General features: G+C 34.8%; 2 protein-coding genes across 2 annotated transcripts; one reads left to right on the plus strand and one right to left on the minus strand.

The window, feature by feature from the left end:
* Positions 1 to 352: 352 nt before the first annotated feature.
* On the minus strand, positions 353 to 9,088 carry LOC106721698 (uncharacterized oxidoreductase MSMEG_2408/MSMEI_2347). The gene is made up of 6 exons (XM_014516731.2): positions 8,843 to 9,088; positions 6,160 to 6,340; positions 5,490 to 5,677; positions 1,131 to 1,369; positions 825 to 975; positions 353 to 509 (listed from the first exon to the last, which is right to left on the minus strand). The coding sequence occupies exons 1-6, from the start codon at positions 9,044 to 9,046 to the stop codon at positions 363 to 365; spliced, it is 1,110 nt and encodes a 369-aa protein (XP_014372217.2). The 5' UTR covers positions 9,047 to 9,088; the 3' UTR covers positions 353 to 362.
* Positions 9,089 to 10,807: 1,719 nt separating this feature from the next.
* On the plus strand, positions 10,808 to 12,502 carry LOC106721599 (homeobox protein engrailed-1-B). Its single transcript, XM_014516562.2, has 3 exons — positions 10,808 to 11,368; positions 11,759 to 11,925; positions 12,197 to 12,502. The coding sequence occupies exons 1-3, from the start codon at positions 11,224 to 11,226 to the stop codon at positions 12,500 to 12,502; spliced, it is 618 nt and encodes a 205-aa protein (XP_014372048.2). The 5' UTR covers positions 10,808 to 11,223.
* Positions 12,503 to 12,610: the final 108 nt, after the last annotated feature.

Consider the following 12,610-nt stretch of genomic DNA (forward strand, 5'->3'; position numbering starts at 1 on the left):
GATGCGTATCTTGCAATAATGTTTACGTAACGGATATATTTGATTTTATTGTTTAAATTAAGTTTAAAGGTTGGTATTATTTAAAGACCATTGTTCAAAGTTAAAGTTTCTTAATTTGGTATTTAAATTAAAGGTATTACAATACCTTCAGGAAATTCAACTCTGCATTTATGTTTAATGCTGGCGATTATTTATACAACGACTTACAGATCCAGGATGGGGATAAGGGTACAAATAAATAGGATCACTGTCTTTATTTCTTTATTATTTTTTGCAATATTATAGTTTAATTTTGTGCAATAAACATATTTTTCAACAACCTATTCTTGTGAGGTGTATCGTGCTTTTTTTAAAATTTGATTTTAAGATTTTTTGAAAGGAAATTCGGGATGCTTCTCGATACCGGGAAAGAAAGAGAAGTCACATATCCGACCCTTCTCGCCGCGGTCGAGCGCGCCTAATTCTGACATCTCCTCATCTGACAGTTCGAAATCCCACACAGAGATATTCTGAAAAAGTTTTTATTGCAGATTAGATTTTTAAATGTATAAATTGACTAGCTGTTGCCCGCGATTCTGTCTGCGCCGCAGTAAGTGTATGTCCGCAATAAACATAGTAGCCTATGTGTTCTTCCAGATTATGTTTTACAACTGTGCCAAATTTCATTATAATCCGTTGAGCTGATTCGAAGATATTTTGTAACAAACATCCATCCATCCATTCATCGATCTAAACATTCACATTTATAACATTAGTAACATTTTAATTTACTAACTAACAATATAAACGTACGACAATAAGCTGTTTTTAAATTGACTAATCACCTGTTTGATTCTCTCTGGATGGGTGCTCTTAGGTATGGCAGCGACGCCGCTCTGCAGCAGATGCCTGAGTAGAACTTGAGCCGGGGTTTTATTGTGAGCTTGTGCAATTTTCAACACCGCTGGTAACTTTAAGAGGTCGGGGTATTCGCGCCTTAAAATAATGACAAAATTAATACAATACATCTATAGTAAAAATTTAGGAAGATAATTTAATGAAATCTGATATGTACAGATTATCACATTGCTAACTTTACCTAAGAAAAGCCATGCAAATAAAAAGTGATAGGTCAATACTACTCCGCTTACCCTGTTTTTGCCGCTAAGGCATCCGCGAGGGCCTTAGAGCCGAGTGGGGAGTATGCCACGACAGGTATACCAAGCTTGTTGGCCGCGGCAATGAGCGCCTTCTGTTGACACAACATGTGTACCTCCACCTGCAGACAGGCCGGCTTCTCCACCGCGCACAGTCGCTGCAGCTGCTCCTCGTTCACGTTAGACACGCCCACGTGGCGCACACGACCGCTATCCTTCAACTTGAGTAGCGCCTACAAAGCAAATTATAAATTGCCAACAATCAATATCCACAACATTTAAAAAGATCCATGGACGCCTTTTAGTAAGCAAGGATAAAGAAGTAGACGACAAAAAGGTGCAAGATATGGTATATAAAAGATTCGCCATGTAGCGAGTAAAATAAGATATAGGAATATAATAGAATAACCGAATATATAAACCGAAATACATACTACAGATAGTTGAGCGGGTTCGTACTACTCGTACTTTATGTTCTGGCAAGAGCTTTAGATAGATAGATAGATAGATAAAGCCTTTATTCACTGACAGTTACACTTTACAATATTTACAACTTATTTTCTAAGAATACTTTACACATAGAATTTGTATAAGCAATATTTGGACAGTTTTAGTATTCCGCATCCAGTTGCGTATCAGGATGTCCTTCGACATAGACCTCCCTAGTTTGTTTACAGCTTTAATTGCCAGCAATTAAAATGTTTTACGTATCTGTTGTCCTAGGTAAACGAATTGTTTATAATATGATGACATGTGATGGTAAGATATTCAGCCATCGCATTAAATATGTAATACCAACCAACGTTGCCGCCATAATGAATCACACATTGTACCTAATAGGTACCTATTGGTATGCAGAACGTAGTAATACTGTATTGTACATGCACATAATATCGAGCTGAGTAGTTGGGTTGTGTCGAGTTCATTGTTCACTTGACCGTAACATTTGTAATAAAACTCATAGTAGTCGTTATAAGTCTTTCAGCAGTGATAACTCACGCTATGAGGGCAAGTTACAACGACAACGCGAAGGTTGCGTGGCTTTTTACTATCTGTGAATTTCAAACTAGTTTTTTTTTTTCAAATAAGTATCTGCCCGATGAGAGAGGCAGTGCTATCGCGGTTAGTTCTATCGGATTATATATAAAACCTATAAGGGCATAAAATAAAAAATATGACTTGACAGCTACAGTACAAAAAAGGTCTTGACACTTTTTTGACATTGACAGGAGGGCGCTAGTGAGCTATCATAATTTAGTTTGACTTATTCTTATGCTTATTCCCACTGGGTCAGATATTTGTCGGTCAATAGACATAGATTATGTCAATGCTTCTATATATAGATCAGTGGATTATTCTCTATCTTCCAGACTATGAAATATGAGCACACCCATGACAGATGACAGTAAAGTTGACAAACATATTGTTTGTGTTATCAAAAATGTAGATATTTATCATTCTACTTAATAACATAATACAATGCCGTTATAAAGAAAAATAAAATAAATTTATTATTCAGGATGACTTTCAGCTCTTAGCTACAATATGTTAAAATCTCCACAACTGAGGAAGCATCTACAAATTCAAAGATCACGATGGTCCAATAAAGTTATAAAAGCATTGGATTCTTTTAGAAATATCTTTTACTGCGATTGTATCGGACGACGTAGAAGTTAATACTAGTTATAATATAAGTCACAATGAAACCTAACCAAAGAATAAAGATGTGGATTACGTTAAATTATCCGGATACTAGAAGAGTAGCTTGAAACATGTTACGAAATATCACGTAACAAATAACTTAAGCTAATCAATAAAATGCATTCCAGAAATTTTATGATAAAAGAAAGTAGTAGTACTAAAGAAAATTCATTAAAAGATCCCGGAGAAACAAAAGTGACGTCAAAACGTTTTAAACTTCGGATCTCGATCATTGGTGCAGAAAAATTGTTTGCTCCGATGCGTAAGAAAGATCAGAATACCACAGAATTTCCTTTGAAACTTAGAAGATTTTTTAAAAAAGCGAAAAAGAAAATTCTTACGAAGAATGTTTTCAAATCAAAAAATGTTGACAGTAAAAAAAATGTTCAAGATAAGTCTATAATAAAGAACAATGAAAGAATGAAGTGTCGTACAATTGCAACAGGATTTCCTGTTAAGATTAATTCAATCGACTTCGGATGTCAGTACAGTCTAAACTCAAACTGTAGCATGGAGATCATCTCGCACATGCTGACGAGATCCATGTCACAAATGTCTTCGGTTGACAGTATGTTCGACGTGGAATGGCGTCGGCGGCATCAGGCTAAACAACCCAACACCATCCACGTCTTCCTATATAATGTAATCCGCAGATTCAAGCAGTCGAAAACGAAACTAACAAACAAGACAAAGAAAAATCATATTTTAGTTCTTCACGTTCCAGAGAGATTTAGTCATACATCTACAGATACAATATCCAGTATTTACAGTAGGATTCGAGGAAAAGAAACACCTTTAAATATTCAAGCTCAGTCCCAAAATTCAGAGACTGTATGTACTGGACATCGACCGGTGAATAAAATATGCGGTCCAGGTGAAATTTATTTGAAAAATGATGATTCAGAAAAACAAGAGCTTAAAATTAATTTACTATCATCATACCATCGATTGAATAACCCATAATCTTAATCATTTTTAATAAAATAATCAACGAAAATTTTAAAACGAGAATATCCCTGAAATATTTTTTCTTATTTTCCTCCCAATCATTAGGGACAGTCTAGAAAAAAAAATATTCTAAAAAGAAAAATAAAGCTTTGAACTAAAGGATAAGTCCAAGTCCAGCAAGTGTAGGCGATAAAGAAACTGATCTAGTTATTTCTCGCTCGTAACTATGTTGAAAGTACTATAAAGGTTTTTCTAAGCACTACTAAGGTTAATCAATACCGTCACTATATCTACCCGCAATAGGTGTTGAAATAAAATATTTTTAGTAAGTCACTTATTTAATAATAAGTACATATTAAAAGTACTGACAATGATTCTGGTAACTATTTTTTTTTTAAAATATAATTTGAATTATCGTTTGTTAACTTTAGATTTCAACGATCGTGATAACATGTCGATTCCGGTTACTTTATTTTGAATGAAATAAGCAAATTAAATTTCTATAGGTATTAGTAACGATAGCTTTAAAGACTTTTTGATAGTTTTTACATTTTCGCTTGTCGCTGATACGTTCCTTGTGAAGATTTTCAGTACTTATACGAGATGTATCCATCTTTATTGAACCTTCATCATTGTAATCGCTAGGTTTTGATAAATCGATTGTTTCGTAAGAATTTGTCGGGTTATGACGGTCGTATAATTCCCGCGCATTTTCTATTCCGTCATCGCCTCCAGTACAACATGGGCATAGTACTTTAGCTGACAGTTTATTAAATAGATTTTTTTTACTGGATACCGATTGACTAATTGTAGTTGTATTTACTATAGAAGTGATCGAAGTTTGCGTTTCAAATAACTGAGGCTGAGTGTCCTCTAATGTTTTACTCGCTTTATTCGATTGTTTCGAAATAAGGCTTTCGCAAATCGAATCGATTCCGTTTTGCGGCTCATCCACTTGCCGGGAAGGAATTGGCGAACGATATACCTTTGTCCATGAGAAATGATTATCTAGTTTCTTATCTTTCATATTTTTGATTATTTGTTCGTTATTGAAGACCTTCAAAATATTATCTTTTCTTTGGTGAGGTTTTTGCTTTATTTCTTTTATTGGATAGCAGCATTCTTTGTACACCGAGTCGTTTTTAAATTGATTTAAAACATATTCTGTGGTCATTTCACCGGCGCCATAGTGGGGAAAAGATACGCCCATCATTTAAATTTCGAAAAGTCTATAAAAGTCTATTCGAAAATGTTAGTATAAACAAGAATTTCGTTTGCACATTTTGGATTTCTTTATTTCACGTAATTTTGATCGTGTCAAATTGACATTAGATGAAATGCAAGAAGTATAAATATATTTTTTAGTTTGTTCATAATACGCATGAAGTTAATGGTTATTATCTATGGACAAGGAGCAATGATGTTAAGATATCTATCTATATATATTATATATAAAAGAAAGTCGTGTTAGTTACACTATTTATGAAGATCGGTCGAACTGATTTAGCTGAAAATTGTTAGGGAGGTAGCTTAGAACTAGGAGGAATATCTATTGCTCGACAAATTATAATTATAAATATATAGTTTAATCTACTCGCGTGGCGTGTTTTGGCGACATTTTTAAGGTTCCCTGGTATTGAGTGTATAAAATACGGAAAGACGTTTGTCTTGTCTTTTATTAATAAAAAATATAAAAAGTGATACCTTCCAAACACCGATGAGGTCTGTAGTGAGATCCGCTCTGATGGTTCCATCGGGGTTCATAGGATGCAGATCGCCAGGGACGTGTTCAAATGCGAAGGGCGTGTGCAAGAGGTACAGATCGAGGTAGTCTAGACCGAGGTCACGCATCGAAGCATTAAAGTACTCCGCCACTAAGTCCGGTCTGTTACCTGAAAATACATGATTAGGAGATGCATACGTATAGATATTAAATTTTAGAAACATTAGGTATTACCCGCGATTCCGTCCACGCGGAATTAAAAAAAAAACATAATAAGTAGCCTTTGTGTTCTTGCAGACTATGTTCTACATCTGGTCAAATTTCATCGAGATCCGTTGAGCCGTTCCGGAGATAGCTTGTAACAAACATCCATCTAAACTTTCGCATTTATAATAACAGTTAGATGTTACTCAGTAATAATTTATTGGTTATTTATTCGTTGCAAACAAAAATACAAATCTTTTCTCTTTATATTAGCGTAGAAATATAGAATATAAGTTCGACTTTTGTCGTGAAACAACTTTTAGCATAGGTTTGTTGATATTATTAAAGGAAATTTTACTTTAATGAAGAAGGCTCAAGCGTTCTGAACAGAACCTATTTGCAAAATTTATATATATCTTATAATTAACAGTAAGTCTGTTAACTTACCTCCTGGTGGTAGTTTGGTGACGACAAATAGTTCCTTCCTCTTGTTCGGGTCATTGCCGATCCAGCGGTTGAGAGCTCTACCGAGCGCGGCCTCGTTTTCGTAGACACGCGCAGAATCAAAATGGCGGTAACCAGCTTCGAGAGCCGCTGCCACTGCGGGCTCGAGTACATCACTTGATGCCTACAAAATTAATTAATCAATCATTACATACACAGTTTATAGTTGTGGTCCCAAATAATCGACTATCAATACAAAGTGAGCCTTGGCCTCCGACAATAAGTCTCGAGAACTTTCGCGATCCCGCGCTACCTCGGCCCAGTCTAAGACTTCTAGTTCCCTCATCTAAAAAGTGTTACTCTAAATTTAATTATTTGTGGTACAGAATGACAATTAAAACATTTCTTGATTAAATTTAAATTCAAAATGTAAGTAATCTGTAATTCAAAATGCTTCACTAATATAATTCGGCATGAATTTTACATACAATCAAAATTTTTTGATCGACAGTAGAAATCAATTACAGGAATAATTTTGCAAGTCACGTTATTATAATGTTTGCAAAGTACCTAAAAAAATGCGTAGTGGTTTTACATTGCTTACTCGTACTAGATGCAAAAACAAAACCTTATGTTAGCACAGTAACTTCGATTAACGTGATGAGTTAATTTTTAGCTTGTCATGATACTAGAAACTTGGTGAATCTTGCATCTTATTCTTCATTGCTTAACAGTGCAAAATAATTTATTGAATATATTGGATACAATAAAAAGAAACGAAATAAATCATAGTCTATATATATATAGTCATAAAATTGTTAGGAGTTACGTTTTTTGTGGATTACTTACAAAACGTTATTCATTCAATTGTTTTTTAAGCGGTAGAGGAAACGTAACAATTTAATTGGGGTGTAAATTGAAAGTCTACCGGACTACTGTATTCAATGCTAAATACGTGTCTGTCCTTGTTAATCGAACTGTGGGTTTTGATTGTAGTGAAACTTGCATTCATCCTTCACATTCTCTTTGGAAAAACAGAGACACCAATATGTTTCATGGGTACTGTTATTGGAAGGAAATGTTAATTTCTGATAATCTTAACTGCATTTTGGCAACCGTTTGGCTTACTTTATCATCAATGTATGATAAGTGTCATTGTATGACTAAAATATCAATTTTCAAACGATATGTGAGATCCTCTCCTATTGCGAATATTTAAATATTTAGACGAGATCTTTGTTAGCGAATGTAGTATAGCCTTTTAATACCCCAGTCAGGTATCAGAAAGGGCAAACGTAACCTTCCAGTTCCATTTTATAATATAACTAGCTGTCACCCGCGACTCCGTCCGCGCGCAGTTAAAAACTGGGAGGGGGGGGGGTTTATGAAAAATAGATGTTGGCCGATTCTCAGACCTACTGAATATGCTCACAAAATTTCATGAGAATCGGTCAAGCCGGTTCGGAGGAGTACGGTGACGAAAACTGAGACACGAGAATTTTATATATTAGATAAGCTGTCGCCTGCCACTCCGCCCTCGCGGAATTAAAAACAACATAATAAGTAGCTTATATATTCTTCCAGATTTTGTTCCACATCTATGTCAAATTTCATCAAGATCCGTTGAGCCGTTCCGGAGATCTTTCCAACAAACATCCATCCATCTTCATCCATCCAACTTCTGCATTTATAATTTTAGTAAGATATGTATTATTTATGAGTACTTAAGACATCTTGAAAGATAAAATCTTTGGATTAATTAATTTTGCATTTATCACTTGCCCATAGAGAAGACATTTTTCTATCGAGTTTTTATGATCTTTTAATTACGCTTTGCGTCACCGATGATGGATTGACAAAGCTAATGTCAGTCTCAATCTGTCTTTTAATATTTTTCGTATATATGTTTGTGTATAATGTATGTAAAATTTATACAGTTACTGTACATGAATACTTCCCTTTCTGATGACTTCGTCAGAAATGTATTGTAGTGATAGTGTTGTTGAAGAGAAATGCTCTAACGATAGTGCAAATTGTCATGCGTCAACTTCAAGGGGTCTGTCGTCGAATGAAAATTGTGAGGAGTCGTATTCTTATTGCAGTGATGGTTGGTCTCATTGTTCCGAACAAATATACCATGCGGAGACATGTAGCCGACCTATCTTTATCGCTGACTCCTCAACCAGACTTCACAAATCTAAATGGGACGTGATAAAGAGCTGTTTCAAACGTTACATCAAATTAAAGAAAACCGAATGTCCGAAGTTAAATAGGAAACATTCCGAAAAGTATATAGAAAATGAGGAAAGTAACGATTGCGTACAGTTGGAACTAGAACAAAAACCATCGTCAATTATAACAGGGAAAAAATAAGTTTTTATTTAAATTCACAACATACTTTTTAATTAATGCTAATAGTAGTCGGCAACTGTTTCCTTTAAATGTGTTACGCATCAACAATTCCATTTCTCACGAGTTCATTCGCATTAAATTGTTTTGTATGAGCACAAATTATCAAACATTGCTACTGTACAAATTTATTTTTATTTGTGAGCATTATTTACAAAGTAGCTTTTAAAATAGTTCTTAAATTGTAAAACAAGTGCACGATAACATGAAGATTGTTCTACATAATATGATATTATGATTTTTACATAAACATCTAAAGGTCATAAAAAAAACTCACCTGCCAAGTTCCGAAACCGATTCGTGGCATCAAATCACCTCCAGACAGCACAAATGATTCCGGAATAGACATTGTTGAAGTATTGTCACTGTGTTGAAAATTAACAACAAAAGTTCTATTTGATGTTACTTTTCCTGCCTGTATTCGAGTTAAATGAAGTGCGATTGTAAACACAATGAGAGCGTAATGCCGGCGCACTGCCATCTCGTCGACGCAACAGCTTTGTGCAGGCTTGAATTGATGCTCGGAACACCTCACTTTAAGTAGGATAGTCCTGTTTACATGGTGATTTACGTATTAATTTATAATTTTGTGTGACAAAATTTGTAAAATTTATAAAAATAGAATTGTTTTATTGAATTCACATTTTGAATTTTTAATTAGATGTATTTGAATCTATTATTTTCGACAGTGGCATGAGTAAACATAGTAAAGTAAGTCACAGCAATTACTTAAAAAATGGAACGAAGTTATAGATTTTTAAACATTCATTGTTATTACTTCTTATGAAGATTGCAAGAAAAAAGTTTCTCCAGACGGTAGTTTGAATAAACCAATCGTTATATCAAAAGTTATGATGGAATAAAAATTAAAAAAGAATTATCTTTAAAATTAACTAGATCATGGTGACAGTATTATTTCACAAGGACCGCGGGATACCGTTATCCACGACTCGCTTCTTTCCGTTAACTGATTGCTTATAATATTATCCATTTAAGCAGAAATATTATATTTAAGTCCAAAATTCAAGTGTTTACTTTTTACACTGCTTCAAAATTAGTAAAAAGACTAACTTTGTATTTACCCTTACGTCACTTCTCAATGCCGACTAGTTTACAATCAACTTGATCACCTATCGACCTCTAACTCCATTCTAATCCTATATATAGCCAATTTATTAATATAATAATGTAAGTAAATAGGTATTTAAATTCAGGTAATTGTATTAAACAAATACACTACTAACCAGAACTTTCCCGGGAAAGCCTTTAGACATGTCAATATTTCGATGTTATTTTTTTTTTATAAGAGAAGGGGGCAAACGTGCAGCGGGAACACCAAGGTGTTCATCGACGCCCACTGACACCTGCAATACCAGAGGAATCGCAGATGCGTTGCTGGTCTTTGAGATGGTGAAACGCTCGCTTCATGAAGGACCCTAAGTCGTAGCGGTTATTATTACTGTAATTAAGACATCTGAAGCAATTCTTGTGTTGTGATTGATCTGCAGAAAATGAAGAGGTTGCTTGCGAGTTTCTTTTTTTGACAAATCAGCTGTAAAAAACCTATATGCTATAAAGAGTTACAAACTGTTAAATAAACTTTAAAAAACTATTATTATTACTTTATTTCTAAATAAGTTATTAATAGGACAGCTGCAAGTAAATTTAAATATATTTCAAGTGCTTCTGTTACATTAGTCATCGTTGAATACACGGCCATTTTGTCTCCTTTGTAAAGTTGTTGCCATTGTGGTCAGATGTATAACAATAAAATAATGTGGCACTTGAAGATTGCGTACACAGTGATTATATTATCTGCCAGTGACATCTGAAAGGTGGACGATAAGTGGTTAACATGGGTTGCAGAAGCGAATTATTTCCACATTGCAAAATAACAGATTGATGTAGAATTATGATGAAAGATACTGTAAGTTGAAATAGTTATACAGGATCATTAAAAAAATTACATATCGGTCTTCGTTTTTTACAGCAATAAAACGTACGAGCATGCAATTCACAAGTGGCAATTGCTACTGCTGTAACAATTATTATTTCTATCATAAACTTAAAAAAATAATTCAAAATAATGTTGCCACATTCTATTGAAACTTAACTTATGAATCGAAACGTAAAAGTATTTTTTATATGGCCGAGTCATCATATTCTTTTATCTTTTAAATTTCAATCAAAGATGTATCTTTTTTGTAACCTTTCAATAAATTACTTAATCTTTTTTCGCCACAGTTTATATCCAACATCAACGATATCAAATAGAGTAGCAATTTATTTTCGCAACATATCAGTTTACATAATATTATGAACAATGGTAACACAATGCGTATTACAAATTAATTTTCCCACATGCCCTTAAACTAATAACATCCTTTTGTGTACAAACAGTATCCATTTCTTTTTTTTTATATCAGAAGTACGTATGAATGAGCCGGCGTCACAATATTTAAAAAATCATTGGTGCGTGCCCCCAATGATTGTGGTATGTGATAACATCTATGGATTAAAGGGTCGTTACATCTTATGGGGGTTTAATTAGGCGGGGTTTAAGTTAGTCCCGCCTTCTTTTGTAATACATACCCTTTAAAGGTGGCGTATGGTGGTGAATCTGGCTTAAACGTATCTTGTCGGGTATAAGGGAACGTTATGGATTCGTCATGTCATTCGGAATCTAAGAGCAATTCGGATTTTAGTATTAAAAGGATTTTAGGCGAGGATGCTTCGGCTGACGAGGATGTGGCTACACCGAGCTGGTTGGTCTGTACGAGATACCGACCACCGCGATTACCAAGTAAGGGATACGTTTCAGAGACAAATATAATTTCTTCAACATGACTATGTTTAAACTCTAAGATTCATTACGAACGTACATTCTTCTAGTGTATTATGTTATGTAGCAAAAATTCTTGTTTGTCCGTAAAATTGCTAAGTTTATTTAACAAGGCGTACATCACAATTAATTTAATACGTAACAAAAACCTTCTTATTGAATGGTACCGAACACATTAAGCAGCAAGTCTAAGTTTTAGCTTAAGGTCAATAAATATAGTAGTTTAAAGTATTAACAAATTCGATCGAAAAGGGGATAATGGGTACAAGGAAATTTGTCTTGCTATCAAACTCCTTCGCCATAATTACTAATAAGACTTAGGATCTACTTTAAGCATGGTGTTTGTGTTAGGGTCTGTGAGCTCTGCGTTTCGCGTGCGGCGGTCGGGGCGGCACGCGCGGGTGCCGTTCACCGCGGCGCAGGCGGCGGCGCTGGAGGCCGCCTACACCCGCGCACCCTATCTCGCGCCTCCCGCACTGCGGGCACTCGCTGCAGCACTGCAGTTACGAGATGATAGAGTAAATATATGTATATATATTTTTAAAGAAAGAAAACAATCCCATTTTATGGTTTTTGTGCCCGTGAGATGATAAAATTAAAGTGAACAATATGATCACATTATAACAACAACGTATGGTTTAAATCATTATTGGAGGTTTGAAAATAGATGATAAACTTGTCGATTTGATTATCTTTTATCTTTATCTATCGAAATGCAATATGAGTGAAGTACGTAGACGTACAGACTTATTAGAGTATCAGTATTACTTATAGAAACATTTCTTTCAGATAAAAATTTGGTTCCAAAACCGTCGAGCGAGAGAAAGAAGAGAGAAATGCACGAATATTACCCCACCACAAGATGTAACACTACCACCGACTTCTACACAGTCAAATGTCCTGCTGCCTGGACCATGGATTCCTCGCGCAGATTTGCAACAAAGTGTATCACAAATGTCCCAGGAATTAGACCAACATTCGAATACTATGTTCCAACATACTTCAATAGCAATACATTTGCGACCCTCTGGCTCTGTACAAGCTGATGACGAGTCAAGAGATAGGTGTGATAGTCCATTAGATATAGAAACGTAGTTATTTATAACTAGCAGTTGCCTGCGACATTGCGGTGCGGAATAAAAAAATGTATAAGTTACTTACAGTAACTACCTTCCAGTAAAAGCCCTGCCAAAATCAGTGTAC

This window comes from Papilio machaon, chromosome 17, assembly GCF_912999745.1.
Source record: "Papilio machaon chromosome 17, ilPapMach1.1, whole genome shotgun sequence".
Taxonomy (NCBI): Eukaryota; Metazoa; Arthropoda; class Insecta; order Lepidoptera; family Papilionidae; genus Papilio; species Papilio machaon.

Excerpts from the sequence above, each read along its gene's own strand:
- LOC106721599 (XM_014516562.2), top strand. The coding sequence starts at position 11,224 with ATGGATTCGTCATGTCATTCGGAATCTAAGAGCAATTCGGATTTTAGT. Across the intron at positions 11,369-11,758 it reads CCGACCACCGCGATTACCAA|GGTCTGTGAGCTCTGCGTTT; the intron begins GTAAGGGATACG and ends TGTTTGTGTTAG. Across the intron at positions 11,926-12,196 it reads TGCAGTTACGAGATGATAGA|ATAAAAATTTGGTTCCAAAA; the intron begins GTAAATATATGT and ends CATTTCTTTCAG.
- LOC106721698 (XM_014516731.2), bottom strand. The coding sequence starts at position 9,046 with ATGGCAGTGCGCCGGCATTACGCTCTCATTGTGTTTACAATCGCACTT. Across the intron at positions 976-1,130 it reads GCCTTAGCGGCAAAAACAGG|GCGCGAATACCCCGACCTCT; the intron begins GTAAGCGGAGTA and ends CATTATTTTAAG. Across the intron at positions 510-824 it reads ATCCAGAGAGAATCAAACAG|AATATCTCTGTGTGGGATTT; the intron begins GTGATTAGTCAA and ends AAACTTTTTCAG.